Below are 20,939 nucleotides of genomic sequence, written 5' to 3' on the forward strand. Positions count from 1 at the left end.
AAGGTCAGTGAACACTTAGTAAACTTGTTGATTGATGCACACCTGCAATTAAGAAAAAAAGACATTTACAGATGAGATTTTGAACCCTAATGAACTACATTATATTAGCAAAAGCCAAGTTGGAGCATTTAGTTCCTTCACTGGTAGACCAAAGACTTTCTTGTCAGGTTAATCAGCAGGGAACAACCTTGAATTCGACACTCTTAGAGTCTGTTGTGCAGAAAACTACAATACATTATGGTAAGTGTGAGGACACTTTGAGACAGGAAGTGCTGCAACATTTGACACAACAGCTCGAAAGCATCAGGTGGGAAAATCCCTGGAAATAACGGTCAGTGAGGGCTGCAGATGATGCTAACACTATCTGAAGGTGCTCTCACACCTGCTTGTTTGTTGCGGTTGGATTAACCCCCCAGAGTGTTTGCCTCCTGGTTTATCACATATGTGTTTGTGAGAAAACCCAAAAGCCAACAGCTGATCCCTGGTCAGCCTCAGTTCGATAGTAACAGGCTGCTTGCTTTCATGTGAAACTCAAGAGTGGTTTGTTTTCAGAATGTATGAGGAGAGATGCAGTGATCAGTTTATCATTTCAAAGTTCAGTAAGATTTAGGGAGTTTTTGTGGCATGTAGCAGTGAGGATTGCACAATGCAACCAACTGAAACTTCTCCTGGTTAGATTTACTTCAGTGTTTATTGTTCAGGAGGTTTTTACCAGGAGCCCAATTATCCACAGATATCTCCTCCTCTCCAAAACAAACAGACCTGATGATTCAAACTGGTAAAAAACTGAATAAAGTAGTTTTACCGTACATATCAGAGTTTCTCCAATGCTGTTTGGCGCATCGCAGACAGGCCACTTTTGCAGCACCTGCTAATACGTGCTCACCTTTTTTTTCTCCAGTAACTTAAGATCCAGACGTTCAGGAGGTTTTCCATGGGAGCTGAATTATTCGCAGAGGTCTCATCCTCTCCAAAACAAACTGGTAAAAACACTGAATAAAGCAGTTGTATGTTACAAAGCAGTTTTTCTGGCGTAGCTTGTTGCAGATTGGCTTTTGGTGGCAAAAACACAAATGTAAACGGCCCTTTCTAGATCTAGTGTTTGGTTTGTTCATTTTCTGGGCTTCCGTAGAAACATAGCAGTGAACACGCAATCTCCATAAACAATGATCCATTTCCTATGTAGATAGAAACAGCCCATTCTCAAGCTGGATTTAAACTACATGTGGTGGTGCTGCAGACCTACTGTCTATTTTTGAAACCATTTCCCTCAGTGGAAACAAAACTTTTATTTACTTTTATTTCCCAGAGAAGACACAAAAATTGTGAAGACAATGTGAAATGCACTGAGCTTGTGCTAATAATGTTAGCATGTTGTATTTGTTTGGAATACGTGTTTAGTATAAGACAGTTGTTTTGTCAGTGAACCTTGTGAGTTGTAATAGAGCTGAATTTTGTAACGTTACCTTTGTTAAATGTTGCTGTTGTCCCTGGTTTTATATGAGAAGAGGAAAAGTCTGCTAGCTGCTAGGCTAATTTATACAATGTAAAATGCCATAGGCTTGTGCTAAAAATATTAGCATGTTGTTTTTGTGTCCAGCAAAAGACAAGTGCTTTGTCTGTGAATGCTGTCAGTAATTTGTGTACTTGTCTTTGAAATGGTTGCCATTGAGCCATGTTCAATGTGTGTTCAGTGTGTGTTTAATGTGTGTTTTGAATCAACTAAACTTTACAACACTGCACTCTTATTTTCAGGTGATAATACACAAAAGAAAAAAATACTTGTCATATTCTTTTTCTGCCAATATACCCCCCTTAATCCTACACACTGGACCTTTAAATTTATAATAACAATAATGTCACATGCATTATTAGGATAATGGCACAGGGACACAGGTATGAACACAGAGAGCTGCAGCGTCTATCAAATAGAGAGGATTCACAAAATGTCCCTAACAAGGTAACAAATCTCATTTTGACACTGCAGTTCAGTTTGTTTTCTGATGAAACGCTGCAGTAACAGTAAGCACCATTTCCAGCACTGATTTCAGAAGTGGGTAGGTGACCTCAATTACAATCTGTAAACAGGAATTAAAAGTGCTCTTTTTTCTTTTGGTTTTGAAGGCAAAGCCACAGAAAGGAGGAGTAAAAGCCGAGTGCGGGAAACTGGGACAGCGTGCTGGGTTGTGTGTGAAACCAATAAAACTGTTGGCGTGTCATACATCTAAAATGCATCCCCCATTTTCTTAAGGTGCCCTCTACCACGAGAGGCGGCGAAGGACGTCTCCGAATATATAAAGAGGAGGCGATCAGTGGGTTTGCATGCCAATAGCGGATATTAGAAATTGTCTCGCTGAGGGTAAAATTTTCTCTTTGATCTACGTGAAGTGATATATGGGGCTGTTATTGATCTTTCTGTGGAAACATCTGTGTTTGATGTAGTTTCCATTTAAAATCCGATCGGTGACATCGCTGTGTGAGAACATGGAGCATGTCATGGATATTTATTGAAGTATGAAAGAACATTTTACGTACAGTATATTATCTGGGAAGAGTTTGGATGATCTGTCGTATAATTACCGTGTCAAAGCTGTTTCCACTTATAATGCTTAAAATTATAATTACATAAAACTAAATAGCTGCAATTTTGACTCAAGCGTGCTGTGTCTATCAATGTAGAAATAAACACTTAGAGTGTGAAGTGATTGTTGTTTTCGAAATTCACTGAAAGCAGACAGATTGCTGCCAACACGCACCTGCATCCAAGCACACACACACACACACACACACACACACACGGAGCTACACACACTGTACTCGTCTCCCTTTCATCTGTGCAGACACATCCCTCATCCTGCTTTAATTGCTCTGGTGTGAATCATTAGATCCGGCGGTGCAGACGTGGTCAGGCAGGGCAGGTTTATTAACCTCCATCAGAGAGCCATTCCCCCTGCATCAACACTCATCTGTTACACGCTGCTAAGCCTGTGACCTCTGCTTTATGTGCGCACACTGGACACCAAAGCTAACGCAGGACCTTTGATCTTTTTAATTTGGACGATGATGTCTTACTGTACGGGGTTTTTTTCTTGCTGTTTCAGCCTCTGTGATTTTGGCTGATGACACAGTTGCTCAAAGCAGCTTTAAAGAGCAGATGATGTATTATTAAAATCTTGCATAATGAAGGTCTGAGGACAGTAGTAATCATCCATATTTTAGTTTCGCTGACCGATTTTTTTTAAAGCTAAAATGATCGACTCTTGGAATTCAAACCTCTCTTGTGGACATTTCCTTGACATCTCTCTATTAACAGTGGTGCGACCACTGATGGATTTAATACTTGTGAGTCTTCAGAGACGGGTGTGAGTCTTGGCCGTGTGCAGATGGTCAGTTTTGTTGCGAATGAGTGTGACTCATGTATTCAGTGAAGCCAAAAAGCACAACTATCCACGACTCGTCCCCCAAAGTCGCCTGCCAGCCAAAACTGGAAAGCCTCCAAAGCTGTGTTCAGCACGCAGTGGATCTTCAGCTTTTGGACATGCTGTACCTGCCAACTGGCCTCCGGATGTCATGCCCTTCATTTATTATTGGAAGGAGAACTCTATCGACTCTGTCTGATAACTGTGTGAGGATTAATAACTGGAAAGGGGGGAAGAATCTCTGAGTATCAGAGGATGCACTCAGAAATGAGCCATCCTCACAGCACTCATTCATGTCTGTGTTTGAACTGCAACAATATCACTGACATGTTGCATTTTTATTTTAACAGAACACAAGTTCCTGAGCACATACTGTACTGTACGTTGAGTTGTCCCAAAATGTTTACAATTACACTCAAAACTGTTTCATTCCTCTGCTTGCTGAAGGCACATTGATTGCGGAGGCTGTTTAACATCCAGGCTGCTGCTTCAGGACTTCAATCTGTGCTTAGTTGATAGTTTGACAGCTCTAAATCGGCTCTGTGGGTGTTAGTTTTGGTGCTTGTTTCCTGTGTTACATGCTGAAATGAGAGTTGACGCACTCTACAGGGCTCATATGAAAACTAATGTCACAATTATACTGAATACACTTGCTGTCCAGCTGCAATGATCCAGATGAGAAACGATCTCAGTGGGTAACAGTCTTGCTCACCTGAGTTTCCTTCAGTTATTACTGTGTGCTCAGAGCAGTTGACCTTTCGTTAAGCCCCGCCCCTTTGTGATGGTCCGACAAGCTGTCGTAGTAAGCATGGAGCCCACACTGTAACTAACTGCACTCCCTGAAGACATATTATCATATTTTTGGAAAAATGAAAGAGTGATTCCAGAGAGAAGCAGACAGAGGGGTCTACAGTCTGTGTTTGAAGGATATATCCAGGATGTCAAACTGACTCAGCAGCAACAACAGGTTAAAAAGACAAAGATAGTTAGACGCTAAAGCCGAACTATAGGCTACAGATCACAGTGTAAAAGTGAACCACCACATCACTGCTGATCGCCACACAAGACAGTGAATATAAAGGGAAACTTTGCTGATATTGAACCAGCCGTGTGGCATCGCAGTGTGTGCAGATTCCCCCCTGTGTCACCGCCAGTGGTTGCACCTCCGCCAGATTCAGATTCAGTTTGTTTATTGGTCTCCTTTAGAGAAATTTGACTTGGACTGTCGGGGAGCACCTGGGGAAGTCAAACAACGTTCATCTGTGCACAATGCATTGACACACAGCTGGTTGAATATAAGCAAGTTTCCCTGCTTCCCTTCACTGGTTCCTGTAGGCTGTCCAGGCTATATCTTCAGTAGCTAGCTAGCTAACCCTACACTTTTCAGGGTTTGATTTTGGTTTTGGAACAGGGAAGAAACGTATATCTTTTTCCAACCTCTCCAGGTAACGAGTATCATTAATACACGACGTGCCCCAGGCACAACATTTAGCTCCAAATCCACAAAACCAGCCTGAAGATGAAGGAAATCTGAAACAACTGCATTAGAGTCAATGTTGTCGGACCCTGGTCTGAGCTGGCCTGATGCTACGTTATGATTGGCCAGTCTGTGTCCTGGGGGCGGGACTTAGCGAAGGGTCAGTCGGTTTAGAACACGCTTCAGCAATTTAGCACTACCATACTGTCTTTAGCAGAGTTTCCCTTTAGTTTACCTTTAAGGAGAAGCAGCGGTTGTATGTTTTAGACTTTGTTGCCCTGGGTTTTGCCTCTCAGGCTACATACTGCTGCTGTACCTAATTGGTGGAGGTTGTCGGGGCTGTATGAAGCTGAAAAAGGAGGAGCTTTGGGGTTAAAATCCTTTAACAATGCGATATATCATACATAATATGTCCTCTATCAAGAAAACCTAACGTTTAAAGTAGGAGTAGTGAACTATAGAAAGCACATCAGCCAGTTTGATTGTATTTTCTTGCCTGTTAGATTGACTTTAATGTATATAAATGCAGGTCTGACACACTAGTGCTGCCTCCTGTCATGACCATAGACTGTATGGTCATGATGTGTGATCACTGCTGTTGAGCTCCATGTAGCTCTGTCACAAACACGGCTCTGCATCCTCCCACTGTTCAGCTGCTCGCCACTAATGCTTCCCTTTGATCAGAGCGGCGACTGATAAACTCAGCTTGAATCTGTGTTTCATGGCGCTGTTATTTCACTGCTGCCTCTGATGTCTGTCATGATAAAGTGCCAGACTTTGACAGACTTGTGAAAGACAGATCGTCAGTCAGTGTCGTCCACCTTCCGTTTGGACTGTTTGATGGATGTGATGCAGTTTGATTGATTATTGTGCAATTGATCAGCACCGGTCTGTGTATCTGTTGCAGGTCCTTAAATGAGAGATCCTTGTGGTTAAAAACAGGAATACCGATGCTAAAAACAGCTCAGACCATCAGTCTTCAGCATCCTACACTGGATGAACATTAATTTTAAATCAGTGACACACAACATGTCACATTATTAGTTCCAGTGGTGCACAGTGTTACAGTTTATAGCTTAAAGGATGTCAGCAGAAGATGTTTCAGCCTCTCTGTGCCACACTGTTTATTCTGTTTACTGGTGGGGGAAGGGAAAGGCCTGTTGTGTGATCAGTATTGATCTCTGAGAGCTCATGCTCCGGGCCAAATGTATCTACGGTTGCATCTGTGATGCGTTCGTGTGAATGCAGGCGTGCAGGCAATCTTTTTATCGGCACGTCCGCGCGTTATGTCAGTGATTAGATGACCCACAAAAGCAGGTTTGTGGGGCCGTCTGCCAGGTTGCAAAAGAGCTCCCCGTCGACTCAGATCATAAACTATGTATCGTTCGTTTGGCAGGTGTGTTCGGCTGTGATTAGTCAAGCAGGTCACAAACACACGCAGAGAGGTCAAGGGCACTGGCGGGACTGAGCACTGCAGTGTGAAATTACATGTCATACTAATAGCAATCATGTCAGCCCACGAGAGCATGCGGCTAACTTCCCAGCACGATCAATTACTGATCAGTTCATGTGACTGTGTTCTGCTGCGGGTGCACTGCTAACTGTTGACTGCGTCGAGCGAGTGTGTGCAGCGGCGACATTGTTCCTCTCTTGTTTCACACATCTCTCATTGTTCCTCTCTCATGACATTTATGTGAATGGGTTGTGTGTGATTTATGATTTTAGACACAACACAAATGGGGAAGACAAAACACCAAATCACACCATGATCACACATATTATGACTTATATTTCAGAGTATAAGTTGTGTGTGGAGTATAAGTGTGTCTGTTATGGCACATGAATAAACAAGCGACACAGTCACAATGTGTGTCAGTAGTAGTAGTGTTGGAGTGTGTGAGAATGCTGCCCTCATGTGTCTCCGCTTTGAAATGCAGCACTACAGGAGCACCAAGACCCAAACAGCAAACCCCATCAGATACAAGTATCGCTCCCCACATTGTGTATGGTCTCTATAATGTAGGTAACATTATTAAAATAACATGTCTTTATTTCCATTGCAGGTTATGGACACACTATCTAAACTTTCCCACACAGTGATTGCACAGCAAACTGGAATCAGGTATGTTGGAGTGAAATGACACGATACAAATGTACATGATACAGTCTACTGTATACTCTAAGGCAGGGTGGATAATGATGATGCTCTCTGTTTCCCCTTCAAAGGCCCTTCCCATCTGAGGAGAGTGTTGAAGATGAGGATATCTACAACCACCTGGAGGACCTGATAGAGTACGTTTCCTCTCCTCTCACACACACACTCATTACAACCCTTAAAGTTGGAGAACACTTCATTATAAAGTGTCATTTGTCAATTTAGTCCCAACGACCTAACAGTCTACAGGCTGTTAGGGACGCAGGCAACATTTGGTCCCCGGGTGTTGACTGGAACGCAGCCACCTCCTCCCAGGCTTTCAGCATGAGCTCATCCCACTCTTTTCTAAGTTAACCACAAGTCATGCGGGAATTTTCTTCAGCCTGTTTTTACACCCTGGTCCCACACACTTATGGAAGCGCTGGAGATTTAAATGGCAGTTTTTCACTCAACCTCCTGAGACCCGAACTTTTGTTTGGTATGCATTTTTAGTTTCTCCTAGCTTTTTGGGATCAGTAGGACATGATAGGTATAAAAGTCCCAATGTCCTCAAACGAGACGACAATTAAATGCCAGTGTCCACAAACGAGGCGATAATTAAATGCCAATATCCTCAAACAAGAAGTTAATAAAGACCCAGTGTCCTCAAACGAGATGATAATTAAGTCCCAGTGTCCTCAAACAAGACGATGATAAAGTCCCAATGTCCTCAAACGAGACATTAATAAAGTTCCAATGTCCTCAACCAAGATGAGTCCCAATGACCACCAATGAGCTGATGATAAATACCTAGTGTCTTCAGATGAGTGAACAGCAATTTATTGTTGCTAAAATTGGTCAAATTTGTTGCCATATCAAACTACAAACATTATTAATCATAAATAAACAAGTCTCAACCATAAAATGTGCTCAGGTTTTTGACCTTGTCCACTTTTGTGTCAGGATCGGCTGCAGACTGATTTGGCAGAGATGGTTGCCATCTTGTTTTTACATGGATTAGTGTATTGTCCTCTTACTACCACTAGATGGCAGATGTCCACAAATGAGGACAACAGGTGTAAGTTAAGTGAATGAAGTATAAGGTCAAGTAAACCCAAAATGTGATGTCCTCATATGAGGACACAGGGTCTCAGGAGGATATACAAATACCCTTAAAGTCTGAGCTGAAGTGAACTGTTTTGGGGACCTCAAACTAACCTTGTTTTTCTAATGGCATTTTAACTTCCTGGTTAAATAGTGGCCTTACACTGAACATATGGTGACAGCTAACCATCTTCTGACTGATGCATTTAGTAACTTCATTTTAAAGCAATTTCATCAAAACAACAAAATGAACAAGGAACAAAAGCATTACATAATCCACCTACATTGCAGACAGGACTCTCTTTATCTAATTGCAGTGCAGCAATACAACCTGAATCTGAAAGATTTAAGAGACTTGACTTTGGCTTGGTAAAAATGGATTTTTGAAGGTTATACTGTTAAGAATGTTTTTTGATGTGTTTTTCTTCCACCATTTTTTTTCATCGACTACAAAAACTAGCCATGCTCACATTTTCTTAAAAATACAATCAAATAATGCCATTATCTTGAGATCATGAGTTAATTATTTCATTATCTCAAGATAACAAAGCTGTTAATGGGTCAGTTTGTGTCAATTTGCCAATTTCTCGAGATAACAGATTTCAGCCTTCAAGATCGCTGTCATGACTGATCTTAATGTTATCTTTAACGCAAAGAGACAGTGCAATCTCTGCCTGGTATTGGACCTTGATTGAAGTACAGTCTCATGACCTATATGTCCAGTCCTATCCCAGCTGATACTGAGCGAGAGGCGGGGTACACCTTGGATAGGTCACCAGACTATCACAGGGCTGACACATAGAGACAGACAACCATTCACACCTACGGACAGTTTAGAGTCACCAGTTAACCTGCATGTCTTTGGACTGTGGGAGGAAGCTGGAGTACCTGAAGGAAACCCACGCTGACACAGGGAGAACATGCAAACTCCCCCACTCCTTCTTGCTGTGAGGTGACAATGCTGCACCACTGTGCCGCCATCTACTAAAACATTTCATTGAAATTTAAAAGAATAGCTTCCCATCCCCAGCCAGTATATTCACCTTCTAATTAACTTATATTTGCCTGGTGTTGTCCTTAACTCAAATGTAACTTTCTGGATCTGAGCATGAACCATATGGAAGAATACAGGATTGGCTTTAAGGGCAGAGCTCCTCTAACTCGTGCGGTGATGTGAGTCAGTGGAGACAGATAATCTTACAGTAAAGATGCTGTTGGGAAGCCTCACTCTGACACGGTGCTCTGGTCTATGTTTAGCGCTGACAGCTCCTAGGGTAGGAAGCAGCCCACTAGTCAGTAGTGACAGGAAAACAGCAGTCTGACAGCAGCCAGCAGTGGATGGGAGGTGGAAGTGGCAGCCTGGATCACACTGAACAGAGCCGTGCTCAGCTCTCAGGGTTCCGCAGAAAATGGACACAGCATGTGCAGAAACCCAGAAACGTATCCGTTCAACCAAGAAGAGAGATTCACCAGCAACACTGACCATTTAGAGCCAACTGTCTGAACTCTTACTGACACTGTCAAAAGTCATGACCGCAATATTGCTCAGGGACAAGCTGCTTCTTGATCCCTTGAGAAAATTAGGCTACTTAGGCTATAGACACATTCACTGTGTGACTGGGAAAGTTTAATGTGGGACTTTTCAAATCTTAAGAACTTCTCTCATTCATGAGTTAGGACTTGGTGTTACAATCCCTGGAGTTTCAGCACAGTTCGTGCCAGAGCATAGGTGCTTAGGCCGTGACCACCCTGCAGATCCACCCCCCAACACATTGTCAGTTGTGGACCTCAACATCATCAGGTGTTTCGGCCTTTATCACAAGACGCCCACCACAGGCTGATCAGGTCTGGGTGTGTGTCAGAAGGTTGGCTCCTCTGTGGTCACCAAGGGGCCCAGACGGGATCCCTTCTCTTCAGCCATAACCAATGACTGCACCTCTCAGCTGTATAAGCCAGATCCTTGACCACTTTCCTCTGGGCCTGCCCATTAATTCAGATTTCCTTGAGGAGCGTAGTAGCGGTGGATCTTGGGACAAAGCCTCTGCAGCCCACCTCGATCAGTCGCACCTCAGCTTCCCAGCCTCTAGTCGCCACTTCAGTTATGAGGTCAGCGTAGTGCAGACTCTTGCATTCAAACGCCTCCTTTGTTGCATCCTCACTGTGGACTATTAGTTCTATGAGGAAAGCATGCTAAAAGGACTTCGACCAGAAGACTAGGTCTGGTCGTGAGTTGGCTGCTGCTATGAATCGGGAAGCAAGTGTCTTGTTATTTGTTTCTCTTTGATATTAACTATTACGCAAACACACCAAGCTGCGGTGAAGTGCAGTTAGTCATGCAGTGTCTGTGGACATTGGAGTATCTCGCAGCTGCTCCAGGCTCACCAAACTGAAGCTGTTTAATTTAATTTTGTGGTGAAGTGCAGCCAAACTATAAGCTGGGGATTGATTCACCTTCTGCGGCGAACTGCAGCCAGATAAGATGTAAGATGCGGTACTGCCAAATGAACGGAGTATGAGAGCTGTTGGCCTCCAGGCAAACATCCCTCACCCTCCCACACTGTTAGAGAAGGTAGCAGATGAGGGAGAAATTAATAAATCAGACCACAACCATGCTCTTTTGTTAACAAAGTTTCTACCAACCAAGATCCAAGATTCTTTCTGATGTTGTAGCCATGTTCTTTCTTGAATTCTTTTCAGGGGTGTACAATGAGTGCAATTACTGGTAGTACGACTCACTACTTGTTCAGCAAATCATGGCACATTAGGGCGGAACTTAGAATTAGTGTATTAAACTTTTAAATCCTGTTGGAAGTACAGCAAACACATCTTTCTTCTCAAGAAAAGCTTGAAGTGCAGTGAGTTGTTCGTCTAAGCTGCTAGCTGCTTCGACATAAAGTTCCCCATCAGCTGCAACCATCTTGGTTGTTTTCGAAAAGCGGCGCTTCTCTTTACTGTCTTCTTCTAAAACACGCCCCATATTAGCTTAACGGTTGCGATAGACCTGACACGACTCAGGCTGCTGGAAATCTGTCCAAAGCCGAGACGGACCAGATGCACCTGCCAGGACGAATTAAACATGAACTCGTAGATTCATCTGGTTCCCAGGCAATCTGCACCAAACTTACCTGCAGCTCACCTCCACAGCCTAGAGTCCATACTTTATCCTTACCCCTCACCTCACCCTCCATTCTTAACCCTGATATACCTGCACGCTACAAGTCTTTACACTTTACATGCTCTGTTTAGATCCCTTTTATGTTTCTTTCCTCTTGAGGACATTTGGTTCTGAGGTACACAAGCACTGAGTCATGTCGTGTTAGCCCAGTTGCTAGGGTACAGTAATTGGCTCAGAAGTGAGCAGTCAGAACAGGCCTGTGGCGTCACACATAACAGTCTTTGCCTGTGTGTGTGTGTGTGTGTGTGTGTGTGTGTGTGTGTGTGTGTGTTTCTGAGCCACTTTCACAGCCATGGATTAAGTGTTGTCCCCCGCTAACAAGATTTGTTGTGTAGTATTAAAATCCACTTCAGTAAAACCAGAACGTTGTGTTTTTTGCTTAAACCTTTCATGTACCTGTCAGGAGTGAAAACCATTACCCACTCACATAAACTCCGGATCAAACAGCAGTGTGATGTAATGTAAAGTCAGTGCCATACTCTGTCTTCTGTGTCCTGCAGTGAGAACGGGGTGGAGGATGAGGAGGATCTGTATGACTGCGTGTACGACGACGAAGATGGAGGAGAGATCTATGAGGACCTGATGAAGACAGAAGCCATCCCTCCTCCGGTTAGTCCTCCTCCCTTCACTGTCACTTCACTCACTTCTGTATCATACATCATCGACACAGGTTGACTCAGTTTGGCACATGGATGGTTGAGTCGCCATCTGGATCAGCAAGAATAGTTTGACATTTTGTGAAATGAGCTTATTAACTTTCTTTCAGAGACAGAGATAAGAAGATTGATACCATCTGATGCTTTTCTTGGCAAGACCCACCCTAATGTGTTGTGATTGATTAGTACTCGCACCAGTGATTCATGATTGATTCAGTTGTAAGGGTTAGGGCTAGTACCAGCCAATCACAGCACAGTGATGCTAATAGCAATCTCATGTCTGTACAGTATGTTGTCTGAATATGAAGGTAGACCCGGTCAGCCAGTTAGCTTAGCCTAGCATAAAAGCTGGAAGCTAGCATGACTATACGAAAGTAACAAAATCAGTTTAAAGAGGCAACAGATAGCATCTTTTCCTAAATATATCATTATGAAAATAATGTGGGTTGCACAGGGTAGTATACACAGTAAAATCAGACTATCAGCATTTACATAGGTTACTTAGTGGCTTTGCAATCTTTGCAATAAACTTCTGCTACCGGGGGCGAAATTTCGCGGGAAAAAAAATCTGCTTTACGGCAGGAAATGCGTCATGCATTGCGAAACTGGTCGGTCAGCCAATCAGGGACTGGAGCTGGTCCTTATGAGGAGCTGGGCATGAGATAGTTGAGTCACGAGCACAATGGCAGATGGACAAGGCTTGGAGACAAGTGAAAAATGGCCTAGCAAAAGAAAATAAGCTCCTCTGTCTGAGGAGGCAAAGAAGAGCAAAAAGGAGAGTGATAAAAGAAGAGGAAAAACAAGAGTAAACCTCAGTCAGGCGTTCAAGAGATGGAGGAGCTCCGTGACCAAAGAGGCTTCAAAACCGGTGTCCAGCTAGCTTTCTTTCTAATGGCTCACTAAGTAACACGGCTAAATGTTAGCTAGCCGAGAGAGGACTGTACTGTACTGGCTGCTAGTTCATTCCTAGCTGGCCAACATCGCAAATCGCCGCAACCAGGGACCGGGTAGCGAGTGTTGGTCGGCTGACATCCTGGTTGCCATTCTGCTGCAGCCCTCGGACAGTGATACCTCACCTAGCTCACTATTCATTATCCCTTACGTGTCCACTGTACCGCCTGGAAAATGCAAGGTCGGGTGCTGGGTGCTACACCTGTGTCTACTCTGTGCCACCTTTCAAGGGCGCAGAGGCAGGTTGCATCTGAGGTTGCTAAGCGGCCATAACCAGCACCGTATCATAGTCTACTTACCAGAAATCCTGAGTGTTCCTCTTCCAGGCGCTGTTTTGTAAGTGTGTATTGGGCCAAAAATATTGTCAGTGGGAGGGATGTAAAGCTCTGGCAGCCCTGCACTAAAATGATCAACTTTTCCTCCATATTTATCATATTTATTTATTTTATTAATCAAGACGTTCTATTATGTCGGCAGTGACTGGTTGGTCCTGATTACATGACATGCCGTCGTGCCCTGAAAAATAGGTGCTCAGGGAATGCGTGTGCAACGCTCTGGCATTGCTCTGGCATCGCTTTGGTGTTTAAGCGCGCCTGCATGCATCTATATTAAAAACAATATATTCGAGGGCATGTGTACGGCCCCACATGCTTCACATGGATTCTGGCAGATGGTAGACGGCAGGCAGAACACTTTCTGGATGGCATGGATAAACACGCAAACAGTCCGAAGGAATTCCAGGATGATACCACTAAACATGCGTGTCCGTATGTTGCAATGATGACATATTATTTACAAAGAATGAAATAAAATATATCCGTTGCAATTATTTTGTGTTTATTATTTTTTGTAATTATTATAGTAATGTCCAGATGGCACATGTCGTATTTTCACTCTGAATGGCCATGCTGCCTACCGTCACTGTCGCCAGTATTCTCTGCTGGCCTCACCTGATGTTACTGTCCTGCTCTTCACTAAATGATTGCCGTGTACTGTCTGCCTGATTTCACATGAACGGAACACAACTGGCTGCTGGCTGTAGCTTTAGCGCACAGTGTCTTAGCTAAAAAGAAATCCCAAAAATAATTTCTTGTTGCCTTTTTGGAGGGCTGTGAAATTATAGAGCTTTAAAGTACCAACCTGATGAACAACTGCTTTTCTAGCAGTATTAGCTTTGGTATCAGCCTTCTTTTAATTTAAGATTTAAGTTTAAACCTTAACATTAGTTGTCCTTTTATATTTCCTGTTTGAAATTGATAATGTTGATTGTATATTTTCTCACATTATAAATGCTTTGTTTATTAAAAATGATGGTACTTCATACTCTGTCATTAGCGGACAGTGTGGTGAGCATGTGTGACTCTGACCTCGCTCAAAGGGTTGCACAGACTACATCTGGTTGAAGACTCAACAGTTTGTCAGCCCACAGTGCTGACACATAGTAACAGTCCTGTGCGTGTGTGTGTGTGTTTGTGTCTGTGTGTGTGTAGGCGTTCCAGAAGCAAGCAGAGACTGACATAAGGAGTTGCTGTTTAACAGAGATCAAACAGACAGAGGAGAAATACACTGAGACCCTGGAGTCTATAGAGAAGGTACTGACTGTTTTTGTCACTTAGTAATGACACTGTGGATCATAGTACAACGATCTGTGCGGAACATTTTTGCTGTGAATTTAAGCAGATGTTTGTGTGCTGTTATACACCGATGTTACCTAGAAACGAACACATGTAGAAGAGTTTAGATTGTATGTAACAGGTTGTTGGAAAGTCAGTGGTGTGTGGTCAAATATGTGGGTAGATTTGTTGGGAAATCTGATGTTCCTTAGATCAGTGGGCCCTGAACCTGTTTGGGTGATGAGCAGTAGAGGGTGTACTGTATTATATATCTCTGGCCATTTACAGTACACCCATCTATCAGCCAAAAAGCCACTGGAATACATAGGAGAGTATACCCACTATCTACTAGTTGCCCCTCAGGGATATTAAAGTTTACCTTACCTTACTGCACCTTACCTTACCATACCATACTTAACCTTACTGTAGCTTACTACACCTTACCTAACTTTACCGCACCGCATCTTACCTTACCACACCATACCGCACCTTACCTTACTTTACCTTACCACACCGAACCTTACCATACCATACTTCACTTTACTGCAGCTTGCTGCACCTTACCTTGCTTTACTGCACTTTACTACACCGTACCTTACTGCACCTTACCTTAACCTTGCCTTACCTTATTTTACCTTACTGCACCGCACCTTACTTGACCTTATTGCACCTTACCTTACCTTACCTTACCTTACCTTACCTTACTTGACCTTACTGCACTTTACCAGCAGCTTGTCTTACCTGAATAATCCACACACACCCTCAGATTTATCTTCTGACCCAGTGATCTGGACCTTCAGACTGGGAAACACTGGTCCTATATCATCAGCCTTAAGATGATTTGAGTCTAGTTCATACAAAGTGTTGTCTGCAGTTGTCAAACTGCAGTAAATTGATATCTACACTGTGAATGAGGCGTGTTTGAAGCAGACGTCTGTAAAATTTTATGTAAATTAACAGGAGTGATATCACCAACACTCACAAAGACTTTCAAAAAAAATAAAAATGTATTAATGCATCATTTATTTTGCCAGCTCTCCTGTCGGATTTAATTGCTGTCCTCATTTGAATAAACTGAGGACAGTGTTGGTTTGAACGAACAGCAATGTTGCTTATCACAATGATAACTACATACATAATAATTACATTATTTCAAGATCAGAAATAATGTAAATTACCAATCAAATGTATTTATTCAAGCCAAATATCTGAAATACAGTGATTCAATTTCCATTCTCTAAGGTAATGTGAGCCCACACTCAACTACAGTGGGTCAAACATGAAAGTTAAGTTAACTTTCTTTGGGTGGAAAAAGTCCCACTCCATTGATTTTATGCAGTAAAAGCATGACAAGAGCTCTAGAAATCAATTTGGCCCCCTTATCACTTGCAGCATGAGAAACTGTGAAACTGACTGACTGTAATTTGGGGTATAATAGAAAAAATAATGAGTAGTGTAACAAATCTGTTCTCCCAATGAGAGATGAGGGAGAGAACGTATTTTTATTTTTGAAATTAGAAGTGGGTAATGAGTATTCCCAGCTCTGCCCAGAACAAACTCTGAGAAAAGCCTGTTTTGTCGTGGACGTGTTCCACCTTACCCTGCACTTTTACAGGACTGTGGGAGGCCCGCCGTCTTTCACCCCCCAGCCACGGCTACTTGTCTTCTCCCTCTTGTGTACGTTCATGTCTGGAAAAAGACCTTGCCTGCTCTCCCAGGGGAATACTCAGTAGATGAGTTTCGATATGAAGTGGATGCTGGAAGTTAGTTTGTGCTCGCCCGCTCCTTTGAGATGTAGAGGTGACTATGCGGCGGGAGCTTTCTGAGAGGAAATCATTAAATTGCAAACTCTGAAAATGAGATTATTGTCGTGACCCAGACAGTCCTCCTTGTTTTTGCTGACTGCAGCTCTTTGCAACTTGGCCCCATAATATAATAGCTTCTTACAAAATGACTTTCCCACTCTTACTCTGGAGGGGACGAGCTTCATTCTCTAACATTCCCTCTCTCTGCTGCAGCACTTTATGACGCCCCTCACCATGTTTCTGTCCATGGCCGAGATGGAAAAGGTGTTCGTGAATATTCCGGTAAGTCATTGTCTTTACAGTGTAATGATCCGACTGCATAGTCAACTCTGGGGTCACAGCATTCTCTGTTGATGGGCCTCTTTCACTGAAGACGTGTTGACTTGTTGCAGTGGGAACAGCACAGGTGTGAAATATTAATGACAACTGAATACCACATTGTCAATTTGCCACACTGTCATGGCTGTTTTTATGTGCCAATGAAATGTAACACATCCAACACATAACGTGTGTTAAAGGCATTGCAATTGTTAACATGACTAAGACTTTACAGCCAGGCCAGCAGGTCTGTGACGCTGCACCTTTAGGCACAACAGTATTTTGAGCGAAATGCTAACGTCAGCATGCTAACATGCTCACATAGACTTTAAAAAAAACAAACTGAATGATGCCTCAGGGTCTGAAAAATCAAACCGATGTGGAAGTGCCTTAAACCTGTATTCTTTCAAATGGCCAGCAGGGGGCGACTCTGTATACCAGGCTACATGTGTTCAAAAACAAATGTTTGTCAATAAGGACAGAACAATAACTCAATACATTGGGCATTAACGACAGTAGAAACCTTATTTTGTTGTATTTTCGGCCAATTTTGTAGCCTATTTCACTACACAGTCTGATAGGCTGCAATAATAAAATGCATTTTCAGTCCCTCTACAGCCTATACGTATACATATCATGATGTGGCTAAATATTATTTCTAGCCTACACAATTCAATTAGCCTTTCAATAGGCAATTGAATTTTTGCCAATTGAAAAAAACACAACATCACGTTTGTATTGCAATGAATTGTGGGTTATATAACTCAGTGAAAGTCCGCTTGAGGCCCCTTGTGGACTGGATGAATTGAGGAGTTGGACAGCACTCAGCACTCCCAGACTTCCCAGTGTCCTCAGAGTTTGCAAGACTGCAAGTGTGGTTAAGTCCGGATGTTTGGATTCAGCCTACAAGTCTGTGAGAAAATGACCCCACTTCTCACTTGATTTATTACCTCAATAAACATTCTCTTAATGAGTTTATGGTCTCAATCACTAGTCCTTCAAGGTGTGGCTACCTTGTGATTGACAAATTGCGATCACAGCGACATGGAAATCAGGATAGAGGCTTAGAAATGTGAATCCAAGGCATTTCCACCTTACATAACCCTGGCCCTTACCTTAAACCCAATTTGTTCAGGTCACATACCCTTATTGAAGGTGAAAACTTAACCCCAACCATCTCCACACATGTGTAGAACAAATCTAGTTTTCAGGTATGAATCGGGCAGCGATAGTCTGCGAACCATTGGCTTGACGTCACATTGGCTGCTGCCACTTCTTTTATACAGTCTATGCATGCTCACATTGACAGTGCTAACACAGATGCTCAGTAGGTAATATTTGCCACGTTAACCATCTTAAGTTTGTGTGTTAGCATGTTAACATTCCTTACTAGCTCAATTGAAGGTAATGGGAATGTCTTTCGCTCTGAAAGTATTTTGTGTTGAAAAGTCGAATTGTTAACTGATGATGATGTCAGGGATCACCAAGTTTATTACAGTTCATCATGAGAGAGAGGTGGATGTCTGCATCAAATTTCACGTGGGGACATTTTACTCAAAACGTCAGCCTCATGGACTGACAGACCAACTGTTATTTCCATCCACTGAGCCACCTTTAGCACACCTGAAGAAACAGAAAAGTTGGATCTGCTGTCTAGGTTTAAGGTTAAGTGTAGCGTTGTCAAGTACAAACTGGATATGGACTCACAAAGCAGTCTCAAAGCCTTGGATAAATGTTCAGGGTCTTTAATCAGTCTCAGAGGCAAAAATGGTCTCGCACACTCATACTCACAAGAAACACTGACAGGAAAACACTGAAACTCTCACTCAAAGGTGAAGACAATCTGGCAACAAATGTGGGGAAGACAAGAACTTAAATCCTCTAAGACAATGAGACACAGGTGAAACATATTAGGGCGGAGCAAATAATCACAAAAGAGGGAAACTTGACAGGAAGTGGGGTCTGAAACAAGACGAGACAATGGTTAGCAAAATAAAACAGGAAACAGAGATGACACATTAACCTTTCATGTTAAAAGGAGTAGTCACATTACATATGCAAATGGTTAATGTGTCATATCATATGCAGCCATTTAAATATTCGGTTTCAAATGACAGTTGAGCTGAACTGATTAGTATATTAGTTGATACACAGAAAAACAACTTTCAACTGTTTGGAAATGACCAAACATTTCCTGATTCTGCTTTCCTCGTTGTGAGGATTTGCTGCTTTTGTTTGTCATTTGTGATAATAAACCAAATATATTTGTGTTTTGGACTGTTAATCGAAAAAAACAAAGAATTTGATGGCTGCACTTTTCATTGTTTTATTACATTTAGACCAAATGATCAGTGGGTTCATCGAGAAAATCTTCTTTACATGAACTGATAATGAAAATACTCATTAGCTGCAGTACGTCTGGTGTAGATCGACATTAAAGGATGTTTGTTGTTGTGTTCCAGGACCTGGTTAAAGTTCACAAATGTTTACTGCTGGAAATCCAAGACTCAGTCCATCACAGAAGTGCCCAGAACCTTTACCAGATCTTCATCACCTTCAAAGAGAGGTACACTAAGAAACCTCAGTTTATTCTCCTCCAGCGTGCACATTAGCCCTTAAATTTTCTGTAAAGCTCTTAGAATAAATTATGTATGTAAAAAACATTATAAAGTGTCCTTTGAAGTCTCAGATACTGTTTACAGAGAAGTACAGGTAGCCTGGCTTCCTCCTCAGTCCTCCTGCTGCATGTGTTTGATCTGTCCCAGGTTGTTGATCTATGGGAAATACTGCAGCCATGTGGAAACAGCCATCGCCACTCTGGACGACATTTGCAAAGACAGAGAGGACGTACGCATGAAGCTAGAGGTAAGAAAGTTTTTAGCGCCACAGTGACAAGTATTCATTTCTCATCATCACCTCAGAGTGGTCAGATAATGCCCTCAAGTGTGCGCCTGAGGCATTGCAAGTGATGACACCACAGCTGACGGCATAAATGACTGTATAGTTTCTATTAAACTCTAATAGCTCGCTCGTTGAGACTCCTGGAAGATGTTTCAACATTTAACCAATACGCAATAAACACTGCTCCGTCATAGGCTGCTTTTCTTCATCATTTTTAAGATTTGCTTTCTTTGTCGTCTTCGTACAGGAATGTTCAAAGAGAGCCAACTACGGCAAGTTCACACTGAGGGATCTGCTGGTGGTTCCTATGCAGCGGGTATTAAAGTATCACCTCCTGCTGCAGGTACAGTACTGCAACCTACCTGATACTATTTCTACTCTAATGTAGTCATACAGTTGTCCTGTCATCATGGTGTAAGGACCAAGCCTTCTAGTTAGTGCTGTGAAAGTTTGGAAAACAAGATAACTCAGATAGTTTTATCTGCACAAATGTTTAAAACCTTTTTGAGTCCACCTGCTCACCTGTGAACACACCCAGAGTGTTTTCTTTATGTAAACATGACTTTATGTTTATCTTTTAGAAACAAATTGGGAAAAAAAAATCACAGTGTTTTTTTGTTTTTTTTTGGTCTTTTTTTTTTTTATTCTTAGCCTTATGTTGCCGAACAGGAGGTTGAAATACTGAAAGAAGAACACCTAATTATAAACCATAAAATATAGTAAGCAGAACCTTGAATATGAAAAGGAATCAATCAAAGATATTTTTCTATGACACCAAAATTCCAATAACATACTTTAAAATTCAAACCTGTACCATAACTGTTTTTTTAATCTTTATTTATTTATCATTGTGTATAAATAGTTTGTTATTTTGATATATCACTGGGTAGCGCACCTATTCACATACGATCTCACTTAAAAATATGAGCTTCGTAATGAGTTTGATACATGACATGATATGATGACAATAAAAAGTATTTTATAAAAATAGGGGGGAAAAAATCACAATATTTAATTTATGTCCATAGACCATAACATTTAATAGATTTTTTTAAAATTTCAATTATTAATATTTTCTGTATTTACATGCATAAATGGGTTTTTAATGATAAAAGACACAAAAACAACTAAATAAACTGTAGTATAATTTTATTTTTTACATTTTTCTGCTGTATTTGTGTGTTTAAAAAGGTAAACAATATGTTTTTCCACCTTTAATGGTTCTGTAATATGTTGAGTGATTATCATTGAAAATTTATACATGTCTATAGATTTTTTTTGTTTTTCTGGCTGCTTTATACTTTGTTGATTTGACAAAGTAATATGTCAGATTTATAGCTGAATTTGTGCTGAAAACAGGGACACATGGGGTTAGTGCTGTTTTTA

General features: G+C 41.9%; 1 protein-coding gene across 2 annotated transcripts in view; it reads left to right on the top strand.

Moving 5' to 3' along the window:
- Positions 1-20,939, top strand: part of LOC125881864 (guanine nucleotide exchange factor VAV3) — a 135,677-nt gene that overhangs the window by 53,445 nt on the left and 61,293 nt on the right. For both annotated transcript variants that reach the window (XM_049565263.1, XM_049565264.1), the window contains exons 3-10: positions 6,960-7,018; positions 7,123-7,188; positions 11,810-11,918; positions 14,407-14,508; positions 16,548-16,616; positions 19,115-19,218; positions 19,418-19,517; positions 19,801-19,896. In XM_049565263.1, the coding sequence (XP_049421220.1) occupies positions 6,960-7,018; positions 7,123-7,188; positions 11,810-11,918; positions 14,407-14,508; positions 16,548-16,616; positions 19,115-19,218; positions 19,418-19,517; positions 19,801-19,896 (705 nt within the window). The remainder of the gene's footprint in view (positions 1-6,959; positions 7,019-7,122; positions 7,189-11,809; positions 11,919-14,406; positions 14,509-16,547; positions 16,617-19,114; positions 19,219-19,417; positions 19,518-19,800; positions 19,897-20,939) is intronic.

The sequence above is a fragment of the Epinephelus fuscoguttatus genome, linkage group LG21 (assembly GCF_011397635.1).
Source record: "Epinephelus fuscoguttatus linkage group LG21, E.fuscoguttatus.final_Chr_v1".
Taxonomy (NCBI): Eukaryota; Metazoa; Chordata; class Actinopteri; order Perciformes; family Serranidae; genus Epinephelus; species Epinephelus fuscoguttatus.